Source organism: Apis mellifera, linkage group LG4 (assembly GCF_003254395.2).
Source record: "Apis mellifera strain DH4 linkage group LG4, Amel_HAv3.1, whole genome shotgun sequence".
In the NCBI taxonomy this organism is placed as follows: Eukaryota; Metazoa; Arthropoda; class Insecta; order Hymenoptera; family Apidae; genus Apis; species Apis mellifera.
The window spans coordinates 11,493,812-11,513,126 of NC_037641.1; the positions used below are offsets into that span (position 1 = coordinate 11,493,812).

General features: G+C 25.5%; 4 protein-coding genes across 12 annotated transcripts; 2 read left to right on the forward strand and 2 right to left on the reverse strand.

Annotated features, from left to right (window-relative positions):
* LOC408791 (1-phosphatidylinositol 4,5-bisphosphate phosphodiesterase classes I and II) lies at positions 1–7,935 on the reverse strand. Of its 6 annotated transcripts, none has more exons than XM_016911760.2 (19): positions 7,758–7,935; positions 6,887–7,000; positions 6,617–6,763; positions 5,761–6,032; positions 5,565–5,649; positions 5,049–5,466; positions 4,856–4,976; positions 4,578–4,773; positions 4,181–4,508; positions 3,918–4,109; positions 3,630–3,839; positions 3,241–3,560; positions 2,835–3,152; positions 2,710–2,757; positions 2,428–2,629; positions 2,134–2,356; positions 1,727–2,042; positions 1,441–1,632; positions 1–1,346 (listed from the first exon to the last, which is right to left on the reverse strand). In XM_016911760.2, the coding sequence occupies exons 2-19, from the start codon at positions 6,983–6,985 to the stop codon at positions 1,224–1,226; spliced, it is 3,810 nt and encodes a 1,269-aa protein (XP_016767249.1). In that variant the 5' UTR covers positions 6,986–7,000; positions 7,758–7,935; the 3' UTR covers positions 1–1,223. The 6 variants fall into 6 exon arrangements, with proteins under 6 accessions (XP_016767249.1, XP_026296218.1, XP_003250991.1 ...); XM_026440433.1 differs by having other exon boundaries at positions 7,545–7,935; XM_003250943.4 differs by having other exon boundaries at positions 7,429–7,935.
* A 605-nt stretch (positions 7,936–8,540) lies between these two features.
* On the reverse strand, positions 8,541–10,101 carry LOC724346 (protein cornichon homolog 4). The gene is made up of 4 exons (XM_006567224.3): positions 9,739–10,101; positions 9,398–9,466; positions 9,069–9,322; positions 8,541–8,979 (listed from the first exon to the last, which is right to left on the reverse strand). The coding sequence occupies exons 1-4, from the start codon at positions 9,817–9,819 to the stop codon at positions 8,910–8,912; spliced, it is 474 nt and encodes a 157-aa protein (XP_006567287.1). The 5' UTR covers positions 9,820–10,101; the 3' UTR covers positions 8,541–8,909.
* Positions 10,102–10,550: 449 nt separating this feature from the next.
* LOC552841 (intraflagellar transport protein 57 homolog) lies at positions 10,551–13,352 on the forward strand. Of its 2 annotated transcripts, XM_006567215.3 has the most exons (8): positions 10,551–10,567; positions 10,661–10,820; positions 10,905–11,038; positions 11,138–11,186; positions 11,269–11,434; positions 11,501–11,609; positions 11,668–12,009; positions 12,298–13,352. In XM_006567215.3, exons 2-8 carry the CDS (start codon positions 10,663–10,665, stop codon positions 12,462–12,464), a joined length of 1,125 nt encoding a protein of 374 aa, XP_006567278.1. In that variant the 5' UTR covers positions 10,551–10,567; positions 10,661–10,662; the 3' UTR covers positions 12,465–13,352. The 2 variants fall into 2 exon arrangements, with proteins under 2 accessions (XP_006567278.1, XP_625220.1); XM_625217.5 differs by having other exon boundaries at positions 10,553–10,567; positions 10,905–11,186.
* A 231-nt stretch (positions 13,353–13,583) lies between these two features.
* On the forward strand, positions 13,584–18,058 carry LOC408790 (protein croquemort). 3 transcript variants are annotated; one of them, XM_006567220.3, is made up of 9 exons: positions 13,584–13,742; positions 15,378–15,512; positions 15,585–15,748; positions 15,843–15,984; positions 16,073–16,276; positions 16,339–16,550; positions 16,630–16,921; positions 16,981–17,054; positions 17,167–18,058. In XM_006567220.3, the coding sequence occupies exons 2-9, from the start codon at positions 15,396–15,398 to the stop codon at positions 17,438–17,440; spliced, it is 1,479 nt and encodes a 492-aa protein (XP_006567283.1). In that variant the 5' UTR covers positions 13,584–13,742; positions 15,378–15,395; the 3' UTR covers positions 17,441–18,058. The 3 variants fall into 3 exon arrangements, with proteins under 3 accessions (XP_006567283.1, XP_006567281.1, XP_006567280.1); XM_006567218.3 differs by lacking the exon at positions 13,584–13,742 and adding an exon at positions 13,981–14,156; XM_006567217.3 differs by lacking the exon at positions 13,584–13,742 and adding an exon at positions 14,910–15,291.
* The last annotated feature ends 1,257 nt before the right edge of the window (positions 18,059–19,315 follow it).

Sequence of the window (19,315 nt, forward strand, 5' to 3'; positions counted from 1 at the left end):
TTTTTTTTTTTTTTTTTTGGATTTTCTATATACTCTTTCTTTATACAATACGGTCACTTTTATCATTCACGATACGGACTATTCAAAAAATGTCTTTATACGGAGTACTTTCAGTCAAAAATATATCAAATCACGCATACGCCCATTCGAATCATAAACTTTCCGCATTCCTTATTCTAGGCCAAAAAAATTTTTATCCTCGCTAACGAGTACTTCCTTCGTCGTTACATTTCGAGTCCAGCAAAGTTCGACCGATATAGCAATCATCATATTTTTTTTCATATTATAAACAACCCGAGTATCCTGAAACGCGATTTAGCATCGACTTGTTAATTAAATAACATCTTATACATATAATAACAAGATTAAATAGTAGCACTTAGAAACATTATTCTTATTTAGAATCGTGTACCTCGCCTACATATTCTTTATTCTCAATTTCCAAAATTTTCATTGACTTTTAAAACGGAATTTTTTAGAATCTCGACATTGGCGGCGATGGTCTCGAATGTAATGAGAAGAGTGCGTTTAATACTGTGCGTAAGTAACATCAAATCAAAGTAGAAAAAAAGAGGAAAAACTCATTTTCTATCTTTTCAAAACGCATAGTTTCAATGTTACTTTCCATGTTGAGATCAAAATGTTGGTGTTCCCGCATGCGGAGAGAATCAATTGATTAAACATATGTATTTGACCAACATATGTTACTAATCTTTCAAGAAATAAGAACTTTGAATAAATAGAAAATATCATAATGGTTCATACGATAAAATTCACATATTCGAACGCACTTATCTGTAATAATCAGTTAAATTGTTGCTTGTCAGATCATTTAAGTCTTTTTAAAAGAGATTCGATACACACAAAACATTTATCAAATGCTTTGCGTGTATAATAATTATATATTTGATGACATTCTATTTCTCAAAATTATACATCACTTCGTAAATGCTGCATCACATCTTGCAAAAAAGACATTTTTGATAGTGAATAAAATTAGTTTTAGTTAAAACACAGGTAACTGCGTAGATTTTATGAATTATACTTATCATTATACCGCCACTGCGACTTCCTTTTGTTATGGAGAAGCAACATGTAATCCATTACTATCAACTTTCCAAATAGATACACATTTTCGGCAGAAATAGTTTACTGCCTTGGATTTGTTTTACTCCAAATCATATTATCATGAGATATCGATATTAAATTATAAACTATATCAGTCAATATGTATTTCCACTAAGTGATTCCGGCATACCAGTTCCGCCGGATGGCGACAAAGATAACTCTCCACTCTCATATTTACTACATCGACTACTATATTCTGCCATTAGAGTAGCTTTAACCTGATATGTAAAAAAAAAAAATCTATTGCATGTTATATTGAAAAATTATTATATTACACAAAAAAATTCATAATTCTAAAATAAAAATTCGTACCTTTGCTCTTTCTGCTTCTAACCTTTGTCGAACTTCTTCATGTTGTCGTTCGAGTTCTGCTCTTTTTTTCTCGTAAATTTTTGTTAATCGTGTACATTCATTTACGCCTTTTTCAACCGTTGATTTTGCAACCTCCCTCTTCATACGATCTAATTCGGCTTTATCTTTATGCACTTTTGCTAATTGTTTCACCTATAGTTACATAAATATTTCTTATTATAATTCATAATTACTCATACACACTAAAAATATATTCTAAAATAGGAATAATATAATAGAAACATACTTCTCCGTGTCTTGTAGCTTGAAGTTTTCTCATAACATCGGCAGTTTCTCGCTCTAAAAGTACTCTCAATGTTTTTAATTGATTGGATTGAGAAGTTTTCATTACTTTCTCCAAAGTTGCAAATAAATTTTCATAGTACTTTTCCTGAAGTTCTCGTTCTTGTTGTACATGAGCTTTACATACGGCTAACAAACGTTCACTCTGACTTCTAGGTAGTCCTTTTGGAGTTCCACCATTTCCTTCGCGGTTTTCAATGTCTGTGCATTCTGATGTTTCTGCTAAAGCTAACGTACTCAATCCTACTTCACTTGAAAATCTATATAAAAAATATATTATATTATATTATAATAATTATGTATATGTACATAATTATGTTATACTTATATTTGTAAAAATCAGCAACTTACATATTTCTACTTGACAATCGTTTCACTAATTTATGGCTCACATAGAATTTCGATTTATGCTTTTCACCATCGATGGATCCTTTCTGCGTTTGCATTCTTAATTTTTCTTTTTCATGCTTTTTTCGCAATGATTCAAGCTTCTTCTCGAGCTCTATTTTCTTTTCTCGAACAAGTTTATTTTCCATTAATTTTTCTAAAGATTCGGCCACTATTTCATCGCTCACTATAACATAAAGAAACATAAAGAAACTAATATACAATCCAAATAATACATAATAAATAATCAATACATACTACCAGTGATATTGACTGAACTTTTATTTGTGGAAGCATCAACAACTTGAACTGTAGATGTAGGAGTTCCATCCTCGTTATCTTGTGTTTCAGACATATTTATCCCAGCAATAGATGGCCTACCATGAATATTTGTAGATGGTGGTACAAGTGGTGGTAATTCACCCACAGATTGTAATCTTTTCGTTTTGACTGTTTCCTCCTAGGACAATATATTTAAAAATATATATAAATATATTTATTTATCTATATTGATCGAAATTTTTTAACCGATGAACTTACTGTTGGTTTAGAAGAAGAACTTGCTCCTTCACCAACTTTGGGTTTATCCTAGAAGATGTTAGTATGCATTTGTTAGTAAATTAATGAGTTAGTAATAAATAAATTTCTAAAGATTCAAATCTTACATTAATTTCCTCTGATGGATCTTCTGAACCGTCTGTAAGAACTGATAACTGTTTTTCTCTTTTTTCTGTTTCACTTTGATATTTAATTGGATTTGCTAAAGCTTCAGCAAGTTCACTCAATCCATCTGGGACATAATCTTTTACAATTACGTGTAAAAATAAATTTGCTAATGGTAATGGTTGTCCACATTCTGTTCTAAGAGCAACATGTCGGTAACCTGGACATAATCCAACTACAGGTAGCACTCTATGACCAATTAAACGTCCTGATTCTTCATATGCAGCAATTCTAATTGAAGCAAGCTCAGGCAAAACTACCTAATAAATACATAAAATTTTATCAAATGTAGATAGATAATAATTACAAAATATATGCTATCAACCGTATAAAAACATGAATTCTCACTTTTTTAAATATGAAAGGTTCTTCATCGTAAACAGGATTGATTCCATTGTTCGGAACAATTTTTGTACGAAATTTTTTTCTCACTGTATCTGCAGGTAAACCATACATATCTACTTCTATATAAGTACCCACTCTTTTGTCTGTTAAAAATTGAGCCGATATTACGTGTATATGAACCGTTCCCGCTATAATACCATCTACTGTCGATTCCGCAAAAGGATCTAATCGTTGATCCTTTCGTCTCATGAATTCTGGTTTCAAGAGATAACCACAACGTTGATTATATTCAAAAATTCCCAAATTTAATTGCATCGCAAGATCTAATGCAAAAAAATATTGAATATTAAATAAATTTTAGAATCAATATGAAACAAATTCAAAATACATACCAAGAGTTTGATAATTTAATGCAACTAGCTGACAACCTGCATTCCAAAAGACTTGAGGCATGAAATTACTAGAATCGAAACGTGTACCTGCTGGATATACTCTTGATAATTGATGTTTGTTATAATTTACAAATTCTAATGGTCTTTCTTTTAAAAGTGTTGTAGCTTGTTTTTCATCAAATGATGACATTTCATACATTCGATTTTTTTCTATAAAAATCAAATAATTTTTAAATCACAAACAAAAAAAATAAATTTAATAAATGGTATTGATATATTAATGCATACTTTCAGCTGATTCGAAACTATTAAAATGAACAGGTTGCACATAATTAACTAAAGCTGAAATTTCTGCTCCAGCTTCTGTTTCTTTGGCATTAGGTGCTACTTTATCAGGTGCAGGCACTTTATCAACCATTCTTAATTTAATATCCTCTACATTTGATTCATCTTCTTCTGTAGTAGATTCTTCTTCTTCATCTAAAAATAATAAATTTTCCTCTAAATATATTTTTAATACAGAATTACGTAATTTTTTGTTAAGTGCTAACCTTCATCATCCTGAGTACTATCCTTGCTGCTTTGTCTTTGCTGTAACATCGGAGGATGTGAAATATCTCCATTTCCGATCTGTTGATCATTATTATCAATTGCTTCAGCATGAGAAACAATATCTGGCGGCGGTCCATTTTCTCCCTCCGCAACTTGATTTGTTACTCCATTATCTTCATTTTCTCGCGCTTCCTCTTCAAATTCTGTTACCGGTGTCTGTTGCTTTTTTTTATGTTTTTTATGATGATGATGATGTTTCTTTTTATTTTTAATTATAATCTTGCGTTTTAATAAACATGGAGGTGGTAATTCTTGTCCTGGTTCCAACTAAATAAAATATATTAAAGAAATGAGATTAAAAGTAAAGTGTTATAAATATAAACATATCAAAAATACCTTATGAGATTCAAGAGGAGCATCCAGCAACATTTCTCCAAATAATTCTCTACAATATTGAGCTATCTTAGCTTGCTGTCTTGGATTGCAATGATTTTCAAAACTAAGAATAACAGGATATTCTGATGTTTTAAAAGCACTTTCAGCAATCGCTTCAATCACATCTCGTGCATATATTTCAGGTACAAATGTATATCTAGAAAATATTTCTAAAGAAGCAGGCAGAATACACAATTTTTAATATAATTAATTATTTTATAATTATAAAATAAAAATACCCATGAACAATGACAGGTTCTTCAAATTTTCCATTCCAAAAGTCCAATTCTACACATCGGCAACCAGCAAGCAGACATTGACGATATATTTCGACGGAACTTTTTCCAGTAAGTTGATGTCCTAAATATACATTTAAAAATATAAAAAAATTGTATAATCAATTAAAAATAGAAAATCATAAAAGTGATATACCTGTTAAGTATGTATTGTGACTAGAATTTATAAAGTAATGTGCAAGCGGTTGGTCCATGTCATCTGATAATTCAAGTTTCGATAAAGCCACGATTGGGTTATCTTCACTCATCAAATATCTCAAAAATCCATCAAAACTTAGCTGACCCCGATTTGCATTATATTTATTTGGTTCGTATTGACTTATAATATCCTTCGCTCTCGCCTCATTTGCATAAGGATACAATATTTCGTTTAAACGCGGATCTCTTTGAGTTTTATTCAAAAAGTCAACAAATTGAGTTACAGACATTAGCCTACGCTTATTATTGCCTACGATGCGTTCGAAAACTTTTTCAACATCCGATCGTTGAGTAAGAGATTTATAAAAGTTGAAAAAATCTTCAAATTGAAATTTTTGTAATGATATTACGTCATTCTAAAATAAAAAAAAAATAATTTTTATATATTTAATTTTAATATTAATTTTAATAACAAAAATGTCATGTTTACAAACGCAGAAATGTTACAACTTACTTTTCCAGATGGAAAACCAGAAATATCAAGAGCTTTTTCGACTCGTTTACGATCTTCTTTGTTTTGCGTAAACATTCTTATAATACTAAAATATAATAATATATAAATTTATTTATGTTTAATGTATTCATGTTTAATTTACATATATTCATATATAGATATATGACAATAATTAAATTTATACAAATTTACTCACTTCTTAACAGGTATTTTTCCTGATTTATCAGCTGCAAGTGTAAGTTTGGTATGTGCTTTTTGCAAAAACATAGTTGTACTGATGTTTAATAGGGATAGATTATATGCAAGTTGAAAAATTTCTTCTGTCCAATGTTTTGCAACTTCTGCACGTGTTGTACAGAAGTTAATAAAATTCATATTGACAAAATCAGATCCATAACAAATTGTTACTGTTTTCTCTTCTAAAGAATCTTGAGAACCCATTGTTACAAGATATCTTAATTTGGGATCCTGAAAAAACATTTTCTATTTTAAAAAAGATGATAAAATATGATTTTAATATAGAGATATCAGATAATATTTATTCATATGAAATTAACTTATTCATGTAATGGAAGTAACTATAACTTATATTATAATAAGCTACTAGTATACATTGCAACTACAATGTTACTTTACAAAATGATTATTGATTTATAGGAAAATGAAACAGATAAGAACTGCTCTGCTTCCTATACAACTAAGAATATTTCCATTGTGTACAAAGATAGGTGTGACTGAAAAAAATGAACTACATTGAGGACACAAAGTAGGTAATATTCTATTTATAGATTTGTCAATAATTATCATGTGGTGGTGCTGTGCGTCATTAGCAACCACGCAAAAGAATGATATAATTATAAAAAAGAACATCTTCATTTCCAAATATTTACACCTAATACACATTAATACACATTAATACAACTAATAGAATGTTTAATTAAGTTTATTTTTTTCTATAATATAAATAATAATAAACTCATCTAAATTTTATAATGAAAAATTCAAATACAATTATATTATACTGAAAAAAACAAAAAAAAATAATTTAATACCTTTGGTACTTTAGCATATTTTCCAGTTCTAGTATCTCTTATTACAGCAATATCCAACATTTCCATTTCATTATGTTGATCCACCCAATGCAGGTAAAATCCAAATTTATCAACTCTCAATGTTACTGGAGTTGCTATACCAGAATCCTACATAGAAATATGAATAAAACTAATGATCATGCATATACAACAATATAGCTTGTTACTTAAAATTTAATAATACCATCTAAAATATTCTGCTATAATAATAATTTGACATATAACTCATACCTCATCCCATTTGATGAATTTTTCTCCCTCTTGTAATTGTTGAGACACTTCAATAGGTCTAAATTGCACGACACTACCTGCTGTCTTATTACTCGCCATCCTGCCTGAAGGATACTGCGAGTAGTTTGATATAGAGACAATATTATTTCCTAGCACGAATGCACTAATAAAGAAGCAAGCAATGCAGGCTGATTGTATCAATGACAACAATAACAAGCACAAAGACGTTGATAGCCACAATAACAATGACAATGATGTCAATGGCTATAACGAAAACGACGTCGATGATAACGGTAATAAAGGACAAAACGATGAGGGCAATAACGACGTTGACGACAGCAATGGCACCAGCAATAATAATAACGACGACGACGACGACGACGATGATGACGACGACGATGACAACGGTGACGATGACGACGGCGACGGCGACGACGACGGTGGCAGCGGTGACGACGGTGGCAGCGGTGACGACGGTGACGGCGATATAAGATTCATCGAGATTTTCTTATGCATTAGACGCACCTCATGAACCACCTTACCTTGACAGATACTGTTGTTTGATCATCCGTAATGAAAGATGCAACCGTATTTCAACGTCGATGTCGTCGTCGTCGCCGTCGTCGCAGAATTTTGACAGATATCGTCTTATAAATACCGATAATAGATACGTAAAGTTTTTGGTGAACACGTCAGTCCCGGTTAATTAAACGTTTTGAAGAAAAAACAAATCATTGGATTGCCAAATCACTGTCTCGTATTGCGATGAAAATTAAAAGAACAGTTTAACACATATGTCCCACGGTAAAAAGAGCTTGCAATTGATATGCACCGCAAAAGTTTTCGTACTTCTGAGCACTCGCGCACTCACTTGGTCCAGAAGAACATTCTTCCGCGCGCCGTACCGAAGATATTCCGAGCAAATCCGAGCACCGCCACCCGTCACCCGTCATCCGTCACCCGTTACCCTCGTCGCCAGGAGGCGCTCAAACTGTTTCACAAATTATAAAAGAACGTATTACACGTGCGCTTATCGCGCTCAAATTGATTTTAAAGCGAACTATGATATTCAGTAATACCACTAGTATTTTTGTGCTTTTCTTAACGGTATTTTGATCCTATAATTATCCATAAATAGTTCTTTAATTGATTATTATATATTATAACTGTGACCTTTCTTTTAAATATTGTCAATTTTATTTGAAAATAATCAATTTAAAATCAATGATTTTTAGTGAATTTTAACACTAATTCTAGTTTTACTTTAAAATAAATATATTTTCAACATACAAAAAAATTAATCAACTCCTTAAATTCATAAAATCGATTTAATTTTATACTGCAACTAGTAAAATCGATTCAATTTAGTCTAATGATAAATAAACGATAAATCATTAAATATTTTATTACATTTTAATGATATTTGAATATCCTATCTAAATTATTAATTAAAAAAAAATAAATTTCGAATATTTTTATCTTTTTTCGTGTTCAATATGTATTATAATATTATGATATTAAACAATTAAAATTTAAATGTTTTTTGCATTTATATTTAAAATATAGATAAATATTCTTACAATTATTAATGACTGAGTTATGATTAACACATTTAATTAAATATTAAATTACATATAATTAAATATAAAAAAAATTTATTTAAAAAATTTATTTTTTATTTAAAAAATATTGTGAATTTCACAATATAATTTTTTATTAAATGTAGACATTGCATCACTCTCCTCAAAATAATGTTAAAATCAATTAATAATTAATATCCTGCTATAATCATAAAAGGTTAAATTGATGCTAAAATCTCTTCAATCTTATGGAAGTCTTATATTTTAAAAATCTTAATTATTAATGATGCAATACAAGTTAAGATTAAATAATGAAATACAGAATATTTTTATATATGTTAACAAAAATCATTTGGTGTTTACAACATAAAAATAAATAAGTAATCAAATATGATTGTAATAAAAGACAAAGATGTATAAATGTTTAAATTTTATCACTACTATCAATTTACATGTAATAATCCATCTTCATTTCTATTGATAGGATCTCCTTTTAACAATGCAATGATCATACTGAAAAATATATAATGAACATTTTCTTAACCTTTTGTTAAACTGAATGATTAAATAATAACTTAACATATATATACATATATACATACCAATAAAGATAAATAAAAAAGAAAATTAGATAATATCCAAGATAAATCATACAATCTCTTGTATGCCTTTTTAATTGTCCACGGTTATGGATTTCTGTAGGATCATAAACTCCCATATTACCACTGGGCACTCCAGAATATTCATAGACTAACCATAATGTCATAGGTAAATTCACCAAAAACAATATTAATTGTCCATGTGTTAATAATAAACATTCTAAGAATAAATGTGCTATAAGCTTTGGTACTACCCACTGTAAAATATTACTATTTACAATTAGTTATATTATTTTTTTATTGATTAATATTTATAACAAATTTACAATTACCGTGTTTAATTTTGAACAACACTGTTGAGCATTCAAATAATCACATTCTAAATCTGATAAGGTTATAACCTATATTATATATATATTAGTTCTAAGATAAGGAATCTAATTACATTCTTATTAACAAAGTAGAAAAATTATTTTAAAAATGTTTAAAATTGAATACAGCGCCATTACACTAACTATAATGCTATAAAAACATATGTGATAAAAAATCCCTAAATATATATTTTTAATAAATCTTATATAGACTTCAAGAATAAAATTCTACAATTATATATAAATAACAAAATACAAATATAGTAATTTTTTTTTAAATTTTTGAAATATAAAAAGGATACAAAATATACTAAAAGAAAAAGTACTGAACCGGTATCGATTAAAGCTAATACGAACAACAACGGCTCAGATATTAAACCCATTCTAATGATCTTGATTAGTGTAAATAGTCTTTAGATAACATTAGGATCGAATCTGATGATTCATGTATACTTTTCTTTAAAATATAGAATTACTTGAAATACTTTCCACGTGCAAAGTTCAATAAACATAAGAGAAAACTGAATTGTCAAAATCGACAAAACGAATAACTTACGATACTACCAACTACTGAGAATACTTTTCTAATATTGCCTTCTTCAAACTAATACCGCCTAGTCATAGATGATAATGTAACGGAATTCTCTATATTATAAATATTCATATTCGTACTTTATACCGAAGATAAAATCTAATATAGATTTAAAACTTTCATGTTACTAAAGTGATTTACTATTTTAAAAAAAATCATTGTGGTGACCTCTATAATTTTTAAACATTAATTTAGAAATTCAATGAAGATGATAAAATAGAAAAAATATAAAAATTAATATTTTATATTTTTAATTACATACATCTAAATACAATTTCTATCTCTATCTATAAATATACTGGAAAACATAATAAAAAAAAAGATATTAAATCTACATTATATATTATCTATGTCTGTGTTATTGAGTCGATACTAAAAAAAAATAGATAGAATGTAAACATATTATATTTAAGAACGAACAAGAAAACGAGTTATTTATTTAATATTATTATTAAATTATATATTTTCTAATTACTATTTTCTAATATAAATTATTTATATAAATAAATAAATCTGTCTAAAATAGAATAAAATAAGAAGTATATATATTAATTCCTATGAACAAATTTTATTTGTATTTGTTATTTGTTATTTGTAAAAATAACTTTTAACATATAAAATTATAATTACAGAAATGTTTCGAGACTCTCCGAAAATTATTATAGAAGATGCATCTTCTCCATCTGCTTCATATGTTATATATATTAAAATGGAAGATTTATTAGAAAAATTAAAATTGTTACATTATGATACTGAATTTTTATCAGAATTTAAAATAAAAGCTATAAATAGGTAGTATAATTATTATAATTATATAGAAATATTTCAATTTTATCTTGTATAAATTATTAAAAAAGATATTGATTCAAAATATAGGAATTATTTTGTAACACAAACAAATCCAGGAGAACAATTTTATACATTTACATCTTTAGCTGCATGGTTAATTAGGAAAGCAGGTGGAAATTTTGAAGCTCCACAAGAATCGGATGACCCTAATGCTACCATAGGTTTAATATTGGATCATTTAAGAGATACTGATGTATCAATAGAATTTCCACCAAATAAGCTTAAACAAGGAAGTGGTGAACATGCAATTTATGTTTTAGATAATTTAGCAGATGGAGCATTAAAAGCACAAAAATTTCAATGGAAAAAGTAAACTTTTTAAATTTAAAAAAAAAATGTAATAAAAATATTGTAAGCATAATCAAATATTGTAAAAAATAAATATTTTTAGATTAGAGATATTACCTGATGAACCAACTAATGAACCAGATATAGAAGATGATGATGCAGAATTAATTTTAGAAAAAGTAGAGGAAGAAATGATGGCTGAATATGATGATGAAGATGAGGATATCTTACATGTTGATGATATTACAAAACTTTATGGACAAAACTTTGTAATATGACAATTAATATATTTGTATCATATTAACTATATTTTAACTTTTTGTAATATTTTGTAGAATGAAAGTCAGAAACCTGATGATATTTTAGAATCTAAGACAAACAGAGAAGAGTGGCAATTAGAATTGGAAAGAGTATTACCTCAACTCAAAGTAACTGTAAAAACAGGTACATAATATTTAATAAAAATTGAAAGAATAGATTTAAAAAGATAAATTTATTACAGATTCAAGAGATTGGAGATCACATATAGACCAAATGAAACAATTACGTATGAATATAGCAACTAATTTAACTGGAGTAAAAAATCAATTAGATAAACTACATATTGATATATCTAATACATTAGATAAAATAAAAACAAGAGAATCTTACTTAAATAGACAACTTGAACCTACTTTAAAAGAATATCAAATATTTCAAGATGAATTATCAAAAATCAAAGAACAATATAGAGATGTTAGTGGAGGTGTAACTGAAAGAACTAGAATTTTTAATAAATTATCAGAAGAATTGGAACAAGTAAAGAAAGAAATGGATGAACGAGGATCAAGTATGACAGATGGAAGTAAGTATTTTTTTAATCTCTGGTACGACAGTTGATCACTGCAGATTTTAAGATAGAAAATAAATTTTTTAAGAAAGATAAATAAAATAAGAGATTTATACTACAAGCGATGTAAAATATAAATAGATATTTATTTAAAATCAACAATTCAAATAATACAATTCAAATTGATTATAGTCAATAATCATACCGAAGAGGTTAATTTTATAATATTAATATTATATATAATAATAATATTATAATATTATATAATATATTAAATGCATTAATAATAAATATTTTTTATAGCTCCATTGATAAATATAAAAAAAACGATTACTAAAATGAAAAATGAAATTTCCGAAATGAATGTTCGAATTGGTGTTTTAGAATATAGTTTAATGTGTGCAAGGATCCGAGATCGCACACAATTACAAGAAGATATAAATAATCCAAATAGCATCGCGATAAGTTGAATGAGTATCATAATAATTTAAGTAATTTTTATTATCATTGCATTGATTGGTATTGTTATGAATGATATTTTTGACAAAATTTATCAGTATTATTTTATTTTATTATATTTAAAATAAATATTTAAAATAGACCAATAGTATAAGATATCCCAAAAATGTTGAAATATCCGTAAATTGAAAATTTCTGAGATAATTTTAAGCAATATTTTTCTTTGCCTAAAATAATCCATTAAATAATATTATATATATAAATTAATTACAGATTTTGTTATGACTTTGTTTACAAAAAACTGACCAATTATGAAGCGCATAATCTAGTCTAGAACTGCGACAATAGTGTCGACTATATTTTATCGATCGAGCACGAACAAATCTGAATAACAATATCTCGAATAAATTATGTATTGAATATAATAAATATTTTTTTATCAATTAAAAATTATATTATCGAATTATATCACGAATAAAAAAATAAATATAATCGATATATTTTCTTCGAGATAAGATCCTTGTTTGTTCGATCAGCGATACGTAATTACTATCACGGTTCGATTAAGCTATGCATTTCATGATTGGTCACAATTGGTTTGGATGAATGTTTTTTGTTAATAATTTTCAATAAAACCGGAAAAATTTTTGCAAAAAAAAATTACTTCAGAAATTTTCAATGTATAGATATTCTAACATTTTTGGGATATCTTATATAGTTTGTGATATACATATTTTGCTGATAATAGTTATTGTTAAAAAAGATTTCATGAAGCATTTGTTTCATATTATATTTATAAAATTTTTATGCACTGTGTATTTAACTTGTAAAAACTGATTATTCAAATATATGATATTTTTTTATAATTATTTTAAATAAAATTGTACAATAATAAAAAATGTGTTTGTATAGAACTTATTTATCTTTTTTTTGAATGATTAATATTTAAGATAATTAAAGATAATATAATTGAAAATAAAACATTATGTAACTGAAATCAAAAACACAATCAATTATTTATCGATTAGATTAAAATATAATAAATTTAATTTAAAGAGAAAGAACGTATGAACACAATGAGCTGCATTCCCTCCTCTTTCAACAATTTATCAAATTGCAAAGTTGATCATTGCAAAGTTTTACACAGATCAGTCGTTGTGCGGCTTTCGTTAGCATTAAATGTGACATACTATATACGATGTTTTATAACTAATGATAAAATTTTATAATGCACTAATAGTTTTAAACAATTTTTAATCATTATAATAAACTCTTTTTTTGATAAACAGGTTTGTAATTAAATTCATATAATTTTTTATGTGCACCAATTTCAATCATTTATCAAATTTTAAAAATTTATATTCGTAATCCTTTACGAAGTTAACACTTTAATTTAATTTGTCTTTTTTTTATTGTCTATGTCCCCATTATTTTTAATTAATTCATTGTAAATAAAAATGTAAATAAGATCATATAATTAAAATTATATGTTTATATTAAATCTATTAAATTATACAATTGATGATATGCATTAAAGTAAAATATTATTTAAGGGTCATTGACTCTATCTCCCCGGCAGGATGCACTTTCTTTCCAGTTTTAAAAATATTCTTCTATGTTTATATATGTCAATTTTTCTTTAACTTTCACTAATGTTTTTACGCGCATTTTGAAAGCAGATTCTCTTCATGACTCATTATTTGGTAAGATATTACTAATATATTTATATTTAAAGAAATTATTTAAAATAATCAATTAAGTAACTTTATTCATTATTGAAATGTGTAAAATTTATTAATTTATTAATTATTAATTATTAATTTTTCATTCTCGAATTTTTTATGATATAAATATAAAATTGGATTATAATAATGTATATATAAAATTATAAATATATAACATATTTAGTCATCATGAATCTTTCGTTATCAATTAATTACAATTGAATATATATATATTTTTATTTTTCATTTTATTTTATTAAATATATATACATATATTTTTTTTGTTTAATCTTGTAATTATACAGTATAATTAAAGGAAATCATATTTTAAAATAACTTGTTTAATTTATATCTTATCTCGGACGAGTATTATCAGCGAAATACATATATCCAACAAATTCTAATATCATTCAAATATATAAGTAAAATATATTTAAATACATATATATATATTTTATAATGTTTTATACAACAATTAAAATATCAAACTATTAGTTTAAATAATAATGTTACATAAATTATTTAAAAAAGATTTATACTTTTCCAATGTTATAAATAATGTAGAATATCCAGCTTTATAAATCTTTCTTCTGTTATAAATTATAAATTAACTGAATTAAATGAACTTTATCCAGTTTGATACAATATTAATTATGCATAAACGTCATAGATCATCGAATAGATATAGACCATCTTTGTTTTGTTTAAATCAATTTTATGTTCAACTATATATTGCGACAAAAGTATTACACGAAATGTTTTTTAATGTAACTTCGTGTAGATTATCGATTTTCTATACATTTATTTAATATTATAATATTAAATTATTGTAATCACTTGAATGATATTTAAAATAATACTATCTTAATCTTGTTTTTTTTTTGTGTTTTATTTTAACCTGACATGTCATTGATTATAACCACTTAATTGTGAACTGATTTTATTGAAAACATGAATCATATATTTAAGCTTGAACAAATCAATATAATAATTACTATTCTTAATAAAAGTCGCATATGTTTAATTCTATAAAATAATATAAATTTTTATAGAATGTATTCAAATAAAATTGGGAATAAATTAAAAGATATGTGACATAATAACAAATAACTGTGTAATTATTTGTAACTATTAATTACTATATATTGAATAATTCATAATTAAAAATAAATATTGATTAAAAAAAATTTTTTTTTTCAGATCAGATAGTCAAACAAAATGATGAAGATTTATAAAAAACTTGCTATCATTTCTTTAATAGGTTCGGTATTAACAATTATTGGATTAATTACAGGAATTCTTTGGTCTACAATTTATTCTTCAATTATACATACGGTAAGTATAAGAATAATTTGTTATTTTTTTGTAATTTTAATCAATATTTATATCTTATATATTGTTTTATAGCAATTATCCTTAACACCTACATCTACAAGTTACAAGCTTTGGGAAGTAACACCTATTCCTATGTATTTGAAGTTATATATGTTTAATTTAACAAATTATGAAGATTTTATTTCAATTAATGGATCAAAACCAAATTTTGTGGAAATGGGTCCTTATGTATTTAGGTATCAAATTTATTTTATTATATTCAAATTAAATATAATAGAATATTTTATTAATATAATAAATTAAATAGTAAATGATATTTTATTATAATAGAGAAGTTGATTATAAAGTAGAACAAAAATGGCATGAAAATGATACTATAACATATCAAAGAAAAAGAGTATGGTATTTTGAAAAATCTTTATCAGTAGGAAGTTTACAAGATAATGTAACTAATATAAATCCTATAACTGCTGTATGTATCTTTTAATATATTTATTATATTTATTATATATATATATTGATATATTATATATTACTCTGATTTATTATAATATTTTCAGAGTGTTGCATATGCATTAAGATATCAAAAACCTTTTATTCGTGATTTAGTAGATAGAATAATGAAAGCAATAGATCAAAAATTAATAATTACCAAAACTGTTAATGAATTACTTTTTGAAGGTTATGATGATCCTATGTTGAAAATTGCTCGAAAGATGAATTTTACTAAAATTCCTTTTTCTAAATTTGCTTGGTTTTATGGGGTAAATATCATATTAATGTTATTAAAACTATTATAAAATAATTGAAATTTTTTTATTTATAGAGAAATGGTTCTGCAACTTATGATGGAACATTTAATATGTTAACTGGTAAATCTAATTTACTTAATGTAGGAATAGTTAAAGAATGGAATTTTAATACTAGAGTAAATTATTATCCTGGAGAATGTGGAATAGTTAAAGGTACAAATGGTGATTTATGGCCACCATTACCTGATAATAAAACTATTTCTTTCTTTGTACCTGATATTTGCACGTGAGTTTAATTTTTTGGAAAAAGTATGAAAAATTAAATAAATATAATATAACAATAATTTTTATCAATATATTAATAGGAGTATGTCAGTAACATATGATAATACAACTATTCATGAAGGATTAAGAGGTGCTAGATATATTAGCGATGATACAATATTTGATGATGGTACAAAAGTATCATCGCGTAAATGTTATTGTGTAGGAGAATGCATTCCTTCTGGAGCATTAAATATTTCATTATGCAAATGGGGTGCTCCAGCATTCATCAGTTTGCCACATTTTTATTTAGCAGATCGAAGTTATAGAGAAAATATCAAGGGAATGGAACCTAATAAAGAAAAACATGAGCTTTCAATATCCATAGAACCGGTAATTATTGTATAAAATCATAATTAATGATCAATAATTATTATAAAAAATTATTATAGAAAACGGGTGTTCCACTAAACGTAAATGCAGCATTACAATTAAATTTATTGATACAAAATGATGCTCATATGAGGTAAGTCTTTGTTTCATCTTTTTAAACGAATAAAAGAAAATACATTTTTCTTAATAAATGAATGTTAATATTAAAGTGAAACTTAAACAAACGTTTACAATATCATTTTCAGCATGTTTAAAAATATTAAAAAAACATTTGTACCAATGTTATGGTTTACTCAAGAAGCTTATTTAACTGCTAATTACGCTCGTATTATAAAATTTATTATTATTCTGGAATCTTTAGGTAGCATAACTTGTTATGGTATTGCCTGTATTGGCATTTTATTTATATCTATCGGCATTTTCTTATATATTAGACATAATTTTAGAGGAGAAGAAAATCAAGTTTTATTGTCAAAAAGATTTATCAACAATGATGATATTACTAGTATTAATGGATGATTAGTATATGAATATTAGATTATATAAAAAGATATTGTAATCAATGTGACCAAAAGATAAAAAACGGTCTTCGAAATTCAAGAGTTTTTAAACTTCATTGAAACTGATATAATATAAGATAACATCAAAATAATTGTGAAAAGATTATATTAATAGAAATTTAATGCATTGTTTATAAACATGCTTTTAAATTGTACGATAATCAAGTGCCTCATTGCTTTAGTAAAAATGGATATTAGAATTAGCATAAAAGTAGATATCTCGAATATTTGAGAATGATATGCAATATATATATGTATATAGCGATTTAAAATTAATATAAATTTACTTTCCTAAACAAAGAATAGAAATTTGTAAATTTTTGTCTTTATCTCTCCTATTTTTCTAGCGATTCAAAATATATATTATATTAGATATATACATATTTTTATCTATATAAAATATAAAAAAATAATAAATATTAGAATTATATTTATCAAATTTAATTCATGTTAATATTTATCATGTAGTTGAAGTTATAGCAATTACAATGCTGTTACAGCTGTGATAATTAAATTTTTCTTTCATTAATAAGAATTCGTAGAAAATAAAAGATATTAGTTTTGTACAAATTATTGATATTAAATTGTTTTCTTTATAACCTGATCTTTATTATTCTAATTTTTTTAAAATTATTCATGTATCTTCTTGACATTATTACTATATTTTTTTATCGTAAAATATAAATTTTGTTATGTCGTACTTTTTTTTTACAAAAAATATAAAAAGAGTTTATTACAATTTACACTAGTAACATCATCGACATAATGTTTTCTAAACAATTTTTTTTTTATATTTACTTTGTATCTTACACAATAATATATGCTATAAATGCTAAATCGATTGATCGTTAAATAATTTCATTAATTACAAAATAAATTTTACAATTATTTAAAATCGATTTTTCTTTATTGATTTTTTTTTCAATTTCTTATAATATATTATCCTTTTAAAAAATAAATGATATAAATGTACACAGACGCATAGAAAACAGAAAACAAAGAAAATAGTATAAAACAAATTGAAAAAGAAATCAACGCGATAAAGTAGTTTCAATTTTTCATGTCGCGTATTTATACCAAATGGATATACATTAAATACGATAGTTTTATTTTGATCTGATTCATCGTAACGCATATAGTTTTATATACGTCATAACTATCTACGTAAAACATTGTTATAATTTCTCGAGTACGAAAAAGTAACGATCGATCATTTATATTTATTTCGTCCTTAGATGTATAATTACAAGAACAATAAGATATTATCTTTCAATTCTTCAAGAAGTTAATTAAATTGATATATCTCCGGTGAAAATAAGTATTTATTGATTGCATTTTTTATTAAAATGTGTTTCTCATTTGTTTTAAAATTCAAGAAACAGAGAGAAGAAAAATATCCTGAAAATATCGTAAACATTGAGAGCTGAAATAAAATGTAAATTTTGTTCATATCTTAATACGAAATAAATATCGTAAATAAATATTGTAAAACTGAACGATGACTTTTTTGAACTTTTAAAGTTATCTAAAAAGATAAATATAATATAAATATAGAATTATATACGTATATCTCGTCAAAAAAAAAATGTATTCACATAGCAAAATATTTTTGCTCTTATCATTAACAATAAGATAAATACGTGGAAAAAATAGAAAGAGATTTAATCTGATACAGAAATGATAAATGAGCAGCGTAATCAAGCAAACTAACAAGGGACTATATGCACGTAGAGGAAAATCCTTAAATATCGTGCGGAAACGCAGACAGTAATCAATGCGGTCGGTGAAAGGAATTCCTTATTGGAATTTAATCTCATGGATGGAACTCTTTTCT